This window comes from Salvia hispanica, chromosome 1 (genome assembly GCF_023119035.1).
Source record: "Salvia hispanica cultivar TCC Black 2014 chromosome 1, UniMelb_Shisp_WGS_1.0, whole genome shotgun sequence".
NCBI lineage: Eukaryota > Viridiplantae > Streptophyta > Magnoliopsida > Lamiales > Lamiaceae > Salvia > Salvia hispanica.
Window position 1 is genome coordinate 16,686,061 of NC_062965.1, and position 17,825 is coordinate 16,703,885.

The 17,825-nt window shown below is 36.1% G+C and overlaps 4 protein-coding genes, 1 long non-coding RNA gene and 1 other non-coding gene across 7 annotated transcripts; 5 read left to right on the plus strand and 1 right to left on the minus strand.

The window, feature by feature from the left end:
• Positions 1-1,507: 1,507 nt before the first annotated feature.
• On the plus strand, positions 1,508-2,738 carry LOC125188518 (NAC transcription factor 25-like; the record flags this gene model as incomplete). The annotated part of the gene is made up of 3 exons (XM_048085423.1): positions 1,508-1,718; positions 1,823-2,130; positions 2,207-2,738. Coding segments are annotated over 3 exons (864 nt in total), but the record flags the coding sequence as incomplete, so codon positions are not given.
• A 3,905-nt stretch (positions 2,739-6,643) lies between these two features.
• Positions 6,644-9,138, plus strand: LOC125201288. Of its 2 annotated transcripts, none has more exons than XM_048099341.1 (2): positions 6,644-6,843; positions 7,308-9,138. In XM_048099341.1, the coding sequence occupies exon 2, from the start codon at positions 7,322-7,324 to the stop codon at positions 8,666-8,668; it is 1,347 nt and encodes a 448-aa protein (XP_047955298.1). In that variant the 5' UTR covers positions 6,644-6,843; positions 7,308-7,321; the 3' UTR covers positions 8,669-9,138. The 2 variants fall into 2 exon arrangements, with proteins under 2 accessions (XP_047955298.1, XP_047955303.1); XM_048099346.1 differs by having other exon boundaries at positions 7,314-9,138.
• Positions 9,139-9,584: 446 nt separating this feature from the next.
• On the plus strand, positions 9,585-11,974 carry LOC125201280. Its single transcript, XM_048099329.1, has 2 exons — positions 9,585-9,737; positions 10,255-11,974. Exon 2 carries the CDS (start codon positions 10,271-10,273, stop codon positions 11,651-11,653), a length of 1,383 nt encoding a protein of 460 aa, XP_047955286.1. The 5' UTR covers positions 9,585-9,737; positions 10,255-10,270; the 3' UTR covers positions 11,654-11,974.
• A 733-nt stretch (positions 11,975-12,707) lies between these two features.
• On the plus strand, positions 12,708-13,768 carry LOC125212522. The gene is made up of 3 exons (XR_007174745.1): positions 12,708-12,728; positions 12,882-12,944; positions 13,686-13,768. It is a non-coding gene; the product is annotated as an uncharacterized LOC125212522 (long non-coding RNA).
• A 1,046-nt stretch (positions 13,769-14,814) lies between these two features.
• LOC125213999 lies at positions 14,815-17,194 on the plus strand. Its single transcript, XM_048114833.1, has 2 exons — positions 14,815-15,012; positions 15,450-17,194. The coding sequence occupies exon 2, from the start codon at positions 15,466-15,468 to the stop codon at positions 16,834-16,836; it is 1,371 nt and encodes a 456-aa protein (XP_047970790.1). The 5' UTR covers positions 14,815-15,012; positions 15,450-15,465; the 3' UTR covers positions 16,837-17,194.
• A 97-nt stretch (positions 17,195-17,291) lies between these two features.
• On the minus strand, positions 17,292-17,363 carry TRNAQ-CUG. The gene has a single exon. It is a non-coding gene; the product is annotated as a tRNA-Gln (tRNA).
• Positions 17,364-17,825: the final 462 nt, after the last annotated feature.

The following is a 17,825-nucleotide window of genomic DNA, read 5'->3' on the forward strand; positions in this document are numbered from 1 at the left end:
CTGTATCTGACTATACAAGTTTTGAATTATCGTTGATGTTACTATACAGTAACTTTATCTCGACTCTTTAGAGTTATTGCTTACTTTTATTCCGTAATAGCATCAATGAAAGTATAGCATCACATATGCATTCAGTAATAACAAAGATTTTTTTTACTCTAACTTTACAAAAAAAATATTTTAATCAGTTGAAGAAAGCATGATTTTTTTAATGGTTGAACAATAGTAACCGCTTTTTTTATTCTTAATTATTTCTTTATAGATTACCACACCATTGATATTACCAATTTCTTAGAAACTGATCACAATATTATATACTCCGTATAAGGTATTTTATTGGGTAGATATGTACCTCTTTTTCTTAATGGGTAATTATCATTGGCTATATATCATTGATATCGGATGTTGATGGCTTCGCTTATACTATGATTATTAAAATACATTTCACACTTCACGGGAGCATTATTATACTCCCAACTCACATTTACTCTAATTAGTAATATAACTTTTATTTGAATTTTTAGTTTAATTTTAATAAGTTAATCTTTTCCATTAATGTCATTAATTTTGTATATTACTTACTACATAAGTTTCGAAATACGGTTACTATCTTTTATTTATTTCCTTGAAGTTATAAAAAACAGAATTATGTTAATTATTTGTAAAAATAAATAACGTAAACATTAATTTTTTGGTATTAGCTTGACATGACCTATCAAGTTCCCATAAATTATTTTCCAAGTTTCATTAATTTTCAAAGATGATAGGAGTGTAAAATCTATTCTTCTTGTTCTGCATTTATCGATTATCAATACTCTTTACAATAAATGATAAAGATTTTAATAAAAATATAAAATAATTAATTCCTATAGACATCCAAAAATAGAACAATTGTAACTAATAGTAGTGGTATAATTAAAAGCAATACTTCCTTTATCCGTAATTATTTGTTACTAATTCCAATAAAAGCAATACTTTTAGTAATAGAGACTTTGTTTAGTGGCAGTTAAGTGGATGGAGAAATAAAAATTAATATATTTATTTTTTGTAATATTCTTATATAGATAATATGCATAATAATTTTGAGGAATAATTAGTGGAGACAGCAATTTAATTAATGCTCAATCACATTATTTTCATTGACGTTGACATGAAACCGCCACAACTTTTCCACCGCCGCAGTTTTGCGGCGCTGCCAATACCTCCGCCACCGCACCTCTCTCTCTCTCTCTAACAAACAAAAATAAATATAAATAAAAATATTGTCCACAGAATTTTCCTCTTAAGAATTCAACGGGCCCCACACCGCCAATCTCCGAACTAAAGAAGATATGGCGAGGGCTGTAAACGCGTTTATCGTGGTCCCGCGAGTAATCTCCCCACGTGTCGCCACGCCAGTGGCGCAACATCACTAATTGCATGCACCTGAGCTCCACTCGATCCCGCTGCCAGATTCCCTCCGGGTAAATAAATACCCGAAACCATTTTTCATTTAAAATTTATTTCATTTCTCTCCCGGAAAATCCGATCGATGGAGGGCGCCACCACTTTCAGCGGCGGCGGCCACCAGCTGCAGCTACCGCCTGGTTTCCGATTCCATCCGACCGACGAGGAGCTCCTGGTTCACTATCTGAAGAAGAAAGCCGCCGCGGTCCCTCTCCCGGTGCCGATCATCGCCGAGGTCGATCTCTACAAATTCGATCCATGGGAGCTTCCAAGTAATTTCAATTTCGTTCATCCAATCACCGATTTCGAATTCAATTTTAACAAATTCAAATTCAAATTGAATCACTCCTGAATTTGATAATCGATGATGATTTAGGTAAGGCGAGCTTCGGCGAGCAGGAATGGTACTTCTTCAGCCCTAGAGAGAGAAAGTACCCCAACGGCGAGCGGCCGAACCGCGCGGCGACGTCGGGATACTGGAAAGCCACCGGCACTGACAAGCCGATCCTCACGAATAACGGAACGCAGAAGATCGGAGTGAAGAAAGGCTTAGTTTTCTACGGCGGAAAGCCGCCGAGAGGCGTGAAAAGCAATTGGATCATGCATGAATACCGCCTCGTCGGCGATCAATCCTCCGCCAGCAAACCCGCCGGAATCAATCTCCCCAAAAAATCATCCTCGCGAGTACGTTTAATCCTCAATTACTCATTCAATTAATTGAAATTAAATCACTGATCGTATGAATTCATTCAACATGTAGCTCGACGATTGGGTTTTATGCCGGATTTTTAAGAAAAACAGCCCGGCTTCCGCGGCCGCGGAGGTGCTGCTGCATCCACCGATTCAAGTGGCGGAGAAGCCCCCTGATTATTCCAATTTCTTCCATGGAAATCCGATGATGTTTCCGGCTAAGGAGTGGCACGACGGCATGAACCCTAGCAGCAGCTCAAATGATCATGGAAATGCCTCTTACATCTCGATGCTGAATCAGCAATACCCCCAAACAATATTCCACCACAATTCTCTGGTAAATTCAGCAGGTGTTGTTGATGATGATGAAGATGTGCAGCAATCGTTCCAACTCCCTTCTTCGCGGTTTCAGTGAACAATGTGGTTATTACCGGTAACGTTAGTTCATTTATGTATATGAGCATTTTTGGGGTATGTAAAATATTTTATACTCTTTTAATTATTTTATTGTGGGTGTATTGGTTAATTTATCTTTTTGTTATTTTTGAAATTTATTTGTAAGGGGTTATTTAGTGATAATTGAACCTTTTTGTTTCTGATCGGATTGGACTAATTAATAGTAATTGATATTATGAAATAAGTCCAATTTATAACTAATTGGTGATAAGTGTGATAGCTCCTACAAGACTAGTAAAATGATTTTAGTTATTTTAATTACCAAAATATGAGATATTTGTTTATTTTATTTTTCATGTTTATATTATAGCATCTACTTCCTTTGTCTCGCTCTAAGTGGAACATTTCTAATCCGGCATGAGGTTTTATGATGTGTTATTTTGTGAGGAAGATAGAGAGATAAAAGAGAGAGGATAAAAAGTAGAGAATGTGATGTTTCTGTATCTATAATTCTACAAATGTGTTATTTAGAGTGAAATGTGTCACTTGGAATGAGACGAGAGACAGTAAATAAGTAACACTAACAAGGGCGAAGCTACATCGACCAGAGGGACCATGCCCTCAAGCGATTTCAACTTATATCTATATATTAACATAAATATTTGGATGCTAGTATTAATGATTTTGTTTCGAGTCTCATTTGCTTCAATTATTTCTTTTATGTTTCGTGAGATTTCTTTCATTACCCAGCTCTCCTGCATCTTCTGTTGCTAATGTCGCATCTGATTTCAACGATGTTGGCAATGAAATATAGCCCATAATTGTGAACACTGAACCCTATTGAAATTCTATCGTCAATGTTGCATATACTTCGGAAGATGTTGACATAAAAAAATAGCATACAACGATTAACACTAGACCCGTCGCCAAAATCTTGGCTTTGCCACTAAACGCCAATTTCTTCAAGCACATTTTTTACATGCATGTTAAATTACTTGTGATGGAACGTTGAGTGGAAGTCTTATTTGTGAATTCGTGCGTAATGAAATTGTTTTCTTATGAAAAGATCATCCGTGAGATTTAGTGTTGTCACTTTAATTGCAAATTGAAGGCATCAAATTTGAGTGATATTTGTCAATGTTACTAATAAACCATCAAGAGTGACAATCAATCAATGTGTCGAATCCACCCAAATAGTTTTTTGTATTCATCGCAAGTGTGTGTATTTTGGGTTACAACGACTTGTACATATACCCACACGTGTGAACAAAGAAAAAGAGAAACGTGAGTTAATTGGATTAGTGCCATTACTCTAGACTTAAATGGAAAAGTTAATTAAATTTTGTCATAATTAGTCAAAAATTATTCTAATTGAACTACATTTTATCCCAATTGTGTGGCGTTTGTGGGTAAAGAGTGACGTTGCCCATTCCTTTAGTAAAGTATTTGACGCGTATACGTAAATCGAAATGGTGCTAGAGTTGACCCAATTTAAATGGGCTGAATTTTATACTAGTTTGAATACAATTGATTTGCTTTTATTTAAATAATCTTACAAAATAACCATATTAGATTCGAAACATAATACTGCGATATATATCACCACTTGATTCGTAGAACACGATTTGATGTGTATCATTGTTATACTCCATTTGCTTAGATATAATAATGGAGTATATTTTATTTTGAGGGGGCATTTAAAATCACATGTAGTATTTTAATACTAGTTTGATTTGAACCCTTTGTTTATCAAAAGTTTTGATTTGTGAATAAGATATGATATTAATATATCGCAATATCCACATTTTAGTATGCACAAGTGGCGTTCGGTTGCCATGACTAATATTATGAGACTATTCATATATGATTAAGTTGTGGGATTATTTTAGTTGAAGGGGGGAGACTATGACTAATTATCATGAGACTATCCATCTAACATTAAGTCGTGGGATTCAATCTTATAAACCAAACATGATACATATTTAATCATATAATCGAACACCCCTAGTAAACAGGTTTTGATAATACTATAGATAAAACATTGTCTAGATAGAATGTTCATGGTGTGTTCTTCTATTTCCCAATTTTAGTTATAGTATGATAGATTATAATATTATACTTATATATTTATTATTAGTACTATGAGATATTTAAAAAAACATTATATTTTTCCTGTTTTTTTAATTCGGCAGGTTACATTGTTTTAGATATTTTGGGCCTTACTATTATGCTCGGCCCAATAAAAGGGATACAGAGGCCTTACTATTATAATCATTTCATCATATATAAATAAAGATGTAATCCGTCTCATAAAAATTATTAACTTCTATTTCTGACAACTAATTTCTTAAATGAGATAAGCCCCAATTACCATTAACATTCTATAATAATTTTTTTCTATCTCGTACCTAACCAACTGCTATAACATATATTAAAATCCCTGCCCCAAATATCTTTGTTTTTAGTGTGAACTACATAAATGGGGACTATCTAATCTTTCACTTTCGCGCACAAATGGTACCTGATCTTTATTTTATATCGTTTTTGGTATCCGGTGACAAAAATAATCCTAGATACCAAACTTGTGATTATTTTGTTATGAAGGATATTTTTGGAAATTTCCATTAAATAGTATACCAAACATGTGATTATTTTTTTCTTCATTTCTTATTTCTTTTTTTCATCTTTAGTTTCTCCTTTTCTTCATTTTCTTCTTTCTTTTTAGTATTTTATCTTCCTTTCTTCTTTCTTTTTCTTATTAGTTTATGTTTCCTCTTTTTTTCTTTTTTCTTCTTTCTTTTTAGTGTTTTATATACTATTTCTAATTGCATTCATAATATAAATCAAGAACAAAACACCTAATTAAATTAATTATTTAAAATATTTAAATCAATTAAATATTTTGTATTGAATTGTTTTATACTCATTTTATGGTTGAAACACCTAACTAAAAATATTCAACTCTTAATATCATTATGAATACAATTCACAATTTTAAATTTTTATTAAGATTATATTGATTATTTACTAGTATAATGTAATATAATAATAATTATTATTATTATTATTATTATATAATATTGTGTGATTCATAATTTAAATAATTATATTATTATTATTTATTTATTACAACTAGTTTTTAGTATTATAACAATAATATTATTACAATAATTAAATATAATTATAAATATAACTATAATTAAGTATATTTGATTGATATTAAAAAATAAATTAATTATTACTAATTTATAATATCAAAATAATAATTTAAATATTGATTAATAATAATAGTATAAAGAGTGAGAAGAATGAGTAAAGAAATTATAATATCACTTTTGGTACTTAGTTTTGTATGCCCAAAATAACCTTAATGATACAAATGGAATATGTATTTGTTTAGAGGGCATTTTGGGGTCAAAATTGCATCAGGTACCAAAAATGTGATTTATAGGTACCAAAAAGGATATAAAATAAAGATCAGGTACCATTAATGTGCGAAAGTGAAAGACCAGGTATCATTTATGTAGTTCACTCTTATTTTTATGGGATGAATGGAATATAGAGTTTGATATATTTTGCAATTATCAGTAATCTCGATTTTTGAGAAATTATATATCACGTTGTAGATAAAAAAATAATACTATACCACAAATTTTTTATGCTATTTAATACACTTTTTAAATGAGTTTTTTATTTTAATAAATGTATACATCACGTCAATAAATTCAGACACATAACACTTGCATATTTTATCATTAAATAATTGAAAATTGTCATTTATAATACAACTGGCCTTTTCTATAAAAATTAAACAATTGAAAATTGTAATTTATAATACAACTGGCCTTTTCTAAAAATTATTGGTATATAAAATTGACCAAATTTCATTATTTATTTCTGACAATTTTGCATGTTAAATTACTCCCTTTGTCATATTCTATTTTGAATTTTTTAAAGTTACTGGAGTGATTTTTATTTACCAAAAACTAAAATATCTATTATCACCTATTTTATTCTTCCTTTTAGTATTTTATTCTTTTCTCATCTTCGTTTAATTCATTAACTATAAATTTCATATATTTGGTGCCAATAAAAAAATGCCTCAAGTAAGGGCACATACACATATTTTCCCGCCTTTTCCTCTGGTCACTCTTCTCCCTTAACCCCAGCAAACACACATAATATCATTTCATCTTAATTCAACATTCCATCCACAAATTCATACACAAAATCACTGATTCTCCATTTCCTTTCACTAATTATGGATTAAATTCAAGCAAATACAGGGGTTCCCTCTCTAAACACCAAAAGGTATGATTTTCTTTAAGCTTTTCTTATTTTTTTGGTGGTCAAGCTGGAATCTTGAGATTTTGTTGGTTTAAATTGCATGTATGTTAACATTTGAGCACGAGTCCTTCAATTGTTTGTTCAATATTGCACATAAAGTGTTGTTTTCATTGATACATTGTATCAAACAGTTGGTATGCGAATGTTGTCGAGGTGAACTTTGGGATTTCTCTTTCGATTCGTCTAGGCTATGTGTTGAACTTTTCTGCGACTACACAATTGAGGGAGATTTAGAATGAGGAATTTGTGGTAGGAATTATTGATACAGTTGAATCTCATGTGGAAATTAGATATAGAACTTCATCTATATATTTGTTTTGCATAGTTGTTGGTTAGATGATAAGTATCTAAGTTGAGATTGGAAGATGTTATGTGCAAGTTTGAGGGAATTCAATTGTGCCTAGTTCTTATATGATGATGTTTTCTAGATACAGTGTTAAAAATGGCAGACCAATACGACCCGGGATGTTTCGGCGTTCGTTTGGCTAACCGGGAACAGAGAGAAAAGTGGGATACACTCGTCCAATTGAAGGTCATACCATCTCGATACCCAGATGAAGAGGCATTGGAAGCACTGGGACTCGGTGACTGCTTCTGGGAGCTCAGTCGAATGGGTGGTCTGACGAAGATGTTCAAGGGCAAATGGTCCTCCTATCGGCACTTAACATTAGAGTTTTTGAGTACTCTAAAGGTGACCAGGGTAGGTATTATACCCCGAATCCAAGAGATCAAATTCCGTTTAGGAAATGTCGATTATGAGATGTCTGTTGAGGAGTTGAACCACATGTTAGAGTGTGAAGGGATAGTCATCTCTATGCCGGATAAGTTTGACATGGATGGCTTCTGGACCGCCATCACATTCCTATGGGAAGGCAAACGGGTGGGATATTCCGAAGGCCGGGCCAAGTCTATTTCCATTCGGAATCCCGTCCTCAGATACCTACAGATGGCATGTTCATTCCTCCCATTTGCCCGAAGCCAAACCAAAGGAGTTGCATCGAGTGAGCTGTTCTTGCTATGGAACATCCTAAATAGGAGAGCCCTCAACATGGGGAGTTTCATTATCTCTCATCTACAGAGTCAGGCCCGGAAGACCTCGGGCACACTTGCATGTGGTGGAATCATCACCGCCATTGCTGAGCTGTGTAAAATTAACACCAAACGATTGGAGCCGATGAAGGACAAAGGGGAGATGTTTCTTTCGTTTGAGGTGCTGAAAGAGATTGAATTAATCACAGTCGATAGCAGACAGCGTTTTTTCTTCATCCAGGAAGCGGGAGATCACTTCCCACTCCCAAACCCTAGCTACACATATGTTCATGGGTGGCATATCACTCAAAATTGGAGGCTGGACTCTGACGCTCATAAGGCAATTGTGAAAGCCATGCCAGCCCATGTGCCGTTGAATCCACAATATCGTCCCGGCATACCCTTCCAGTCCAACCTGCAGCCCCTGCGGCCAGACCCGGTACTGCTACCACACCAAGCCCCACCACAAGAGGAGCATGCTCATGATGATCAGGGACCTTCCCAACAAAGGAGGACGAGGAGGAGGACGGGACCTCAACACGCTGATGATGTCTCCTTGGCCGAGAGGGTTGATCACCTAGGGACCCGCATTGACCATGTTGAAGCCTCGATGCGCCAACACTTGGAACAACTCAACCAGAGGTTCGATCACTATCATAAGGTCAATGACGAGAGATGGGGTCGAGTGGAGAACACAGTAGGCGAGATGTTGAGGAGATTCCAAACGCTCCCCAATCCACTGCCGCCACCGTCTCAGTAGAATGCAAGTCTCTTAATTCACTTCTATTGGTCAGTCTCCTTCAAACAGAGCATTCTAGCAAGCAAGATTACAAAGAGAAGGGCATCAAATCCAGCAGCTTCTACTGCACATCTCCTAGTGGACTAACCCTATTCACCAAAGCTTGGCAGTCAATCGATCCGACCCTCCACGGGGCTTTATCTGTATTGTCCACGGCGAATGTGTCCGTCTGCCTGGTGATGCATTTTAAGAGACCAGAGTTCTTCAAAGGCGTGATCTTGATGGCGCCCATGTGCATGATTTCGGACAAGGTGAAGCCCAGATGGCCGGCAGCGGATTTGGTGGAGAAATCTGCGAAGAACAGGTCAGTGATCGATTGAGGGATGTTGAGATTCCGTTTGTGGTGATGGGAGGTTAGAACTTAGAAGGAAGAACATTATCTATGCATATGCCTGTTTTTCTTATGGAACAATGTTTACTCAGTTTATATATATATTGATATTGTTAAAAACACAAGGCATTTACAAACCATTACCAACTGAAAGAGAGTGTGAGCACTACACTAGTACTAAGAAAGTGTGTACCAAAATTAATCCAATTTGATCAATTTTAGTTAATCCTTCTAATTATAAAAAAATAGTCGATTATATTACGAGTTTGACAATTTTTTTTTGAATTGTCTCATAATTTCGGAGTAGTACTTTGTCAGCGAAGTCTTTAATTTTTTATAAATTTAAGACAATTAGCATGCAAGTATTTTTTTACCATGGAACAATTAAAAATGTCAATTACTACTAGTATAATAATATAGTAATTGACATTTTTGGAAATTGTTAGATTAATCGAAAATTGATCAAAATAAGATGATTTTTCCGTCAATTTGCCTATTAAATTGACCCGCAGGAATTTTTTAGGTACGAATTGAAATTCCTACTCTTTTCTGCTTTATACACACTTCACACACCCATTTTCTCTCATTTCACCTTAATTTCACATTCCATTCACAAATCCTTCCATATTCTCCATTTCCTTCGCCAATTTAGGAACTAATTCAAGCAAATAAAGGGTTTCCTTCTATAAACACCAAAAGGTACGATATTCCTTAATCTTTTCTTTGCTTTTGGTGGCCAAGCTTGAATCTTGAGTTTTGCTGGTCATGTTGACATTTCAGCATGAGCCCTTCAATTTTTGTTAATTTTACTTGCCAAGTGTTGTTTTCGTTGAAACAATTTATCAAACACTTGGTAGTCAGAGCTCAATTTTGTGATTTCTCTTTTGATTTATCTAGGCCATGTGTTGAAATTTGTTCTGACTACATAATTGATGCTTATAATGAGGAACTTTTGGTAGGAATTATTGATACAACTGAGTGTGGTGTGACTGGCTAAAATCTCATGTTGAAATTAGAGATAGACCTTCATCTATAAATTTGTTTTTCATATGTTTTACGTAGTTGTTAGTTAGATGATTGATGCATAAGTTGAGATTGGGGGATAATTCATTATTGATTTATAAAGTTGCGATTGAGCCACTGAGGGTATCTACATATTTATCCGGAAATTTAATTGTGCCTACTGCCTAGTTCTTAAATGTTGAATTTTTTTCAGGTACACAGTGTTATAAATGGTGAACCATAACGACCCGGAATTTTACGAAGTTCATTTGGATAACAGCGAACGGAAAGAAAAGTGGGCAAGACTCGTCGACTTGAAGGTCATACCATCTCGATACCCAGACGAAGAGGCACTGGAAGCACTGGGGCTCGGTGACTGCTTCTGGGAGCTCAGTCGAGTAGGCGGTCTGACAAAGTTATTCAAGGGCAAATGGCCCTCACACCGGCACTTAACATTAGAGTTTTTGAGTACTCTAGAGGTGACCAAGGGAGATTATCCAAGACGTCATCAAATCCACGGGATCAAATTCCGTCTGGGAAATACCGACCATGAGATGTCCGTTGAGGAGTTTAACGCCATGCTGGGGTGTGGAGGGGAAGTCGTCTCTTGGCCGGATGAGTTTGACATGGATGGATTCTGGACTGCCATCACTTTCCTCTCGAAAGGCAAACAGACACCATATTGTGAAGCCCGGGCGAAGTCTATTTCCATTCGGAATCCTGTCCTCAGATACCTACAGATGGCGTGTGCATTCCTCCCATTTGCTCGAGAAAAAACCAAAAGAGTTGCACCGATTGAGCTGTTCCTGCTGTGGAACATTCTACACGGGAGGGCCCTCAACATGGGGAGTTTCATTATCTCTCATCTAGAGATGCAGGCGGCCGGGAAGAGCTCTGGCGTACTTGCATGTGGTGGGATCGTCACGGCCATTGCTGAGCGGTGTAAAGTTCACACCGGAGAATTGGTGTTTAGGAGGGAGAAGGACAGATGGGAGCTGAGCAAGGACAAAGGGGAGATGTTTCTTTCGTTCGAGGTGCTGAAAGATCTCGAATTCATCATGGTCGACGACAGACATCGTGTTTTCTTCATCCAGAAAGGGGGAGGTTACTTCCCACTCCCGAACCCTAGCTATATGTATGTTAACGGGTGGCATTTCACTCAAAATTGGAGGCTGAACACCGAAGCTCATCAGGAAATCATGGATGCCACGCCAGTCTATGTCCCGTTGAATCCACATTATCGGCCCGACACAAACTTCTGGTCTAACCAACAGCCCATGATGCCAGAACCGGCACAAGAGGAGCATGCTCACGATGGGGAGGGACCTTCCGAACAAAGGAGGACGAGGAGGAGGCCGAGACCCCAACATGATGATTATGATGACGATGGTGATGATGATGTCTTGTTGGCCGAGAGGGTTGATCTCCTAGGGATCCGCATTGACCATGTTGAAGCCGCGATGCACCAACACGTCAAACAACTCAACCAAAAGTTCGATCACTACCATAAGGTCAATGGCGAGAGATGGGGTCGAGTGGAGAACACACTAGATGAGATGGTGAGGGGATTCGAAACATTCCCCAATCCAATGCCGCGGCCGACGTCTCAGTAGAAGGTGAGCCTCTATTCTCTATCAAACAGAGAATTCTAGGAAGCAACTCCAAATATGAATAAAAATCAAATATAAACAAGAGAGGGGGAGAGAGAAGGGAGAAATATGGAGCAAGAAAAGGTTATACCTGATTTCTAATACAAAGAGAAGGGCATCAAATCCAGCAACTTAACCAAATCTTGGCAGCCAATGAAATGGCCATCCACCTGTAATCATTTGTATGGTCCAACTCTATATAAAAATGTATGATTATTCATAATTAGTCATTTGTTTGGTGTGAAATTTTTTCTTATGATTTATGAATATGGTATTTATATATTACTCCATGATTTTGGAATGAATTGGAGGATTAAGTAAAAATGCAAAATAGGTAAAAATCAGTAAAAATGGCTATATTTTTTGGGGAAGTGCGAATATTTTTTATTTACGCCAGTTTTTTTAAGAAAAATTAAAAATACAACGGTTAAAAACGACCGCGAGTGGGCGTCACCGCGCGACAAGGGCGCGTCATGTGGTGGGGGCACGTGGTGTGACATCAACTCAAAACATGCGTCATTTAACATTTTACGCAATTTTACTTATTATTAAATATTTATATTATTACTTGATCAATATATACTATACGTGTGATTACATGTATATATATATTATTTATATTAAATAGTTATAAGTGTGCATGTGTATTGACGTGAAACGGGTGCATGGTAGTATTTTGTGAAACACATATACATATATATATATATATATACGGTCTTATGCATATGATTACAAAAGTAAATATGAATAGTATACTAAATAAGCTTTATTATATACTTATGTTTAGAATTTTTTAATAATTTTTGTATAAGTTATCCTCTCCTTATAATTAGATACACGGTAGCACCATATATAGGTTTAATTAAGGAGTTGCCAATTGGATTAAAAACTTGCCAAGTGTAAAAGTTGAGTCGGCAATGACCGACAAGCATATTTGCATAGAATTATACATATACATTCTTAGTTTTAAAACAAAAATATGGAGAGTGTTTAGAAGAAGAAAAAAATAAATAAAATAAAGGAAAAGAAGAAGCTTTCAGTAAGTATGCGAAAAATTTATTAAAGCTCAAATTCACACAACCCACACTTTTGTTTCAATCATATGTATTATTTCATCTATATATGTTTGTAGATATTAGTTATATAAATTAATTTTCTTCTCTGATTAAATCTTGCATTTAATAAATCATAGGATCGAGGGTTATAAATCCTGAAACAGGATCAGGAGTCCAGTAAGTTTACCTATCATAATCAGGTGTGATTAAATCACACTTTTAATTTTATATATTTTATGTGATTAATTGTTATATGTTAAATTAGACTGAATATATGAATTATATGATGTGAGCGTGAAATGGTTATGTGTTATGTGATATTGATGTTGTAAATGATGTGGATATGTGATTTGTGCAATGAATAGGTTTATCTATAGTATTGGAGTTATTGATAAAATATATGAATATGTAATCGGTGCAATGAATATGTTTGATGTATGGTATTGGAATTATTTGAATCATGAAATTAAAGAGGAAATGTGACAATCTTGTCTGGGTCTGATATCAATGATAATGAAAATAGACCTAAGGGTCATATTCAATGATAATGGACCTACGGGTCAAAGAAAATATGCAAAGAGGGACCTTCGTGGAAAGGTCAAATCAAAGAGGGGCCTTTGTGGAAAGGTCAAAATGCAAAGAAGGGCCTTCGTGGAAAGGTCAAATCAAATAGGGGCCTTCGTGGAAAGGTCAAATAATTAAAAAGGGACCTGCAGGTCGTATACAATGGAAATTCCGGGCAGATACCAGGCTTGAGCTGTCACAGAATAATGAAAAGAATGGAGAGGGATATGCATATGAATATTAAATTATTTATGATATTTATTACTTCTGGTGATATATTTTGGTGAAAGAATGTGTTTGATATTGGTGTGTGAAATTAAAGGTAAGGTTTATATACACTGAGTTGTGGCTCATATAAAACCACTATTATTTTTCAGGAATAAGATATCAGTAAAACTTTTGGTTGACGTGAGTCGTAGGAACTAAAAGTATCATCAGGTTCGGCGGCTGACTCGTTTTGGCAACCTTCTCTTCCTCATCATTTTTTTTGCATGTAGATAAATGTGTAGTATATAGAATGGTGAGAGGGTTCTACTACGGTTTAGAATGTTGGAATTATGTACTTGATAAATGTTGGCTTTTGAACTTATATAATATGCGTGTTTTATTTACATGACGAGTGGATTATTTATCTTAAAATTTGAATTTATTTTACTATAAGTAATTACGTCAGATAGGATTGGGTGTGACACGTGGTCCTACCATATTAGCCTCCTCCCCTCCAGATCGGGCGGCCTGTTGGGACGGGGGCTCTGCAATTGCAATCCGTCATCGTTTCCTCCCGGCGGGACACGATAGCATCGAACGAACAGGTTGACCGTTGCAGATGTTCTAAAATGTTGTAAATATGAAGTACTCCCTCCGTCCCATTGAAGATGACCCACTTTCCTTTTTGGTTTGTCTCGATCAAGATGACCCATTGCTTAAAATGGAAACCCCTTTATCTCCACTTTATTCACTCTCTCTTACTTTACTCTCTCCATTTAACACACAAAATAAAGTTGCATAAAATCCCGCGTCATCCAAGGAAGGGGTCATCTTCCTTGGGACGGAGGGAGTACAATTTAGTATGCATATTAAACTGGTTTAATAATAGAAGATAAACTTTTTTATTTAAATAATAAAAGTCATTTGGATAGTAACACTAAAAAAAAGTCACATTTATACACAATGATTAATCTAATTTAAAATGAAGATACATATTTTGATTGAGTAAACAAATTAAAAAGAAAGGAAATTAGTCGGATTCTGAAGCTTAAGAATACTATAATTACGTATCTCCAAAGCTGAAAATTATGGATCCGTCACCGATTGTAATATGTGGCGAAAAACTGATAATTTTAAATTACAAAACTAAATTATTAAAGTGAGTATATTTATAAATTTTGTCACTTATATTTATAAAAAATAATCGATGAAATATTATATAGTATATAATTGACCAAAATGATTATAGTATTTCTAAAGGTACGAGTTATTTTCGAATTTCCCTCCTTTGCTCTCTTCCCTCTTCAGTCTTCTCCCTTTAACCCCTTCACAGTTTTTTCTTTTTCTTTTTTTTTTAACCCCTTCACAGTTCACACCACCTTAATTTCACGTTCCATCCACAAATTCATCCATAGAATCACATATTATCCATTTACTTTCACTAATTTATGGATTAATTCAAGCAAATAGAGGGGTTCCTTCTCTAAAAACGATAAGGTATGATTTTTCTTTAACCTATTCTTATATTTTGGTGGTGAATCTTGAGATTTAGCTGGCTTAAATTGCATGTATGTTGCTATTTGAGTAGGAGTTCTTCAATTGTCTGCTCAGAAAATGTTGTTTTCATTGAAACATTTTATCAAACAGATGGTATGCATATGTATTCGAGGTTATTTTTGTGAACTCTCTTTTGATTTGTCGAGGCTATGTGTTGAATTTGCTGTGACTACATTATTGATTCTTAAGGAGATTTAGAATGAGTAATTTGAGGCAGGAATTATTTGATATAGCCTTTCATCTATAAGTTTTTTTTTGCATATGTATTGGGGAGTTTTTAGTTAGATGATTAGTTGTATATAAGTTTAGATCAGAGGATAATTCATAGTTGAAAAGGGTAATGGTTGTATATAAGTTTACATGTTGAATTTTTTCAGGTACACATTGTTATAAATGGTAGACCATTACGACCCGGGATTTTTCGGAGTTCGTTTGGCTAACAGGGAACAGAGAGCAAAGTGGGACAAACTCGTTCACCTGAAGGTCATACCATCTCGATACCCAGACGAAGAGGCATTGGAAGCACTGGGACTCGGTGACTGCTTCTGGGAGCTCAGTCGAGTAGGCGGTCTGACAAAGATATTAAAGGGCAAATGGCCCTCCTATCGGCACTTAACATTAGAGTTTTTGAGCACTCTAATGGTGACCAGGAGAGATGGTTCCCGAATCTACGAGATCAAATTCCGTCTAGGGAATGTCGAGCATGGGATGTCCGTTGATGAGTTGAATGCCATGTTAGAGTGTGCAGGGGAAGACATCTTTGAGCCTGATGAGTTTGACTGGGATGACTTCTGGACAGACATCACATTCCACAGGAAAGGCTATGCAACGATATATAACGAAAACTGTGCCAAGTCTATTTCCATTCGAAATCCTGTCCTCAGATACCTACAGAAAGCGTGTGCATTCCTCCCATTTGCCCGATTTGAAAACAAAACAGTTGCATCGAGTGAGTTGTTCCTGCTATGGAACGTTCTACATGGGAGAGCCCTCAACATGGGGAATTTCATTATCTCTCATCTACAGAGTCAGGCCCGGAAGACCTCGGGAACACTTGCATGTGGTGGGATCATCACCGCCATTGCTGAGCGGTGTAAAATTAACACCAAACAATGGGAGCCGATGAAGGACAAAGGGGAGATGTTTCTTTCGATCGAGGTGCTGAAAAGTATTGATTTCGTCATGGTCAATAGTATACGACAACTTTTCTTCTTCCAGAAAGACGGAGATTACTTCCCACTCCCAAACCCTAGCTATACAGATGTTAATGGGTGGCATTCAACTCAGAATTGGAGGCTGAACACTAAAGCTCATAAGGCAATTATGAAAGCCACGCCATTCCGTGTGCCATTGACATCTTCCCACATGGCCGGACCCTTCCAGTCCAACCCACAACAGCCCACAAGGCCGGACCCGGCACTGCCAGCCCCACCACAAGAGGAGCATGCTCATGATGATGATAATGATGTCTCCTTGGCAAAGAGGGTTGATCACCTAGGGACCCGCATTGACCGTGTTAAAGCCTCGATGCACCAACGCTTTGGACAACTCAACCAAAGGTTTGATCGCTATCATATGGTCAATGAAGAGAGATGGGATCGAGTGGAGAGCATGATAGACGAGATGATGAGGAGGTTCCAAAGGCGCGATCCTGATGGCACCCATGTGCAGGATATTGGACAATGTGAAGCCCAGGTGGCTGATGCTGGTGGATTCGGTGGAGAAATGGGCGAAGGGTGTCAGACAGGAAGAGAATCGCGGTGATGAATCTAATGAGGTGTAGAGGGAGGCCGAGAGTGGGGACAGTGGTGGAGCTGATTAGTGCTAGGGAATATTTCAGTGATCGATTGAGGGATGTTGTGATTCTGTTTGTGGTGATTCGGCTTGGAGCGAGGACAAGAGGATCAAGATTTATGAGGGGATGATGCATTCTCTGGTATTTTTTGGAGACTGTTGGAGTAGATATTTGATTGAAATGTATGATATTATCTACGTATTAGACTTGATTATCTTGGAAAGAGTTGTAATGTTTTCCATTTTCAAACAATCTTGATTCTACTTGGACTCCTTGTTTATTATGTGTAAAAAAAAAATGGAAGCATGATGTTTCTGAGTTGTTACACATTTTCCTGAGTACTCCATAAATAATAAAAAAAATAAAGCAAAATGGAATGCAGGAATTGATGAAGAAAATCGCAAAATTAAATTAAAACAAAAAAAGGTCCCACCGAGACTTGAACTCGGGTTACTGGATTCAGAGTCCAATGTCCTAACCACTAGACCATGGGACCTTCTTGTTTTACAAGGCATAAAGTTAATTAAAATATTATACAGACAACATGATAAAATCACTTGAGTACTTTGCTTTTAACTCCGTACTACATTTTGCCATTTTTTTCCATCCCCTAGCATTTCTATTTTGGATAACTATCTCTACGGAAGTGGAGCCCAATTTCTACTAACAATACTTTTAATAAATTTTTATTTCTATTTTATTATTTGTGCATTAAAACTAGTAGTATAATCCTAAGATAGTGCTATTTTTATGACGAAAGGAGTATTATACTCCCTCCGTATTCAAAAAATAAAAACATTTGAAACGACAAATGTTTTAATGCACCATTGATAAAAAAAGTGAGGAGAATAGGTAAAGTAAGAGAGATGAAAAGAAAAATGAGTAAAGTAAGAAAAAGGATGAGAAAGTAGTAAAATAAACTTAGTGAATTATGAGGTCCATGTCCTAAAATATAAAG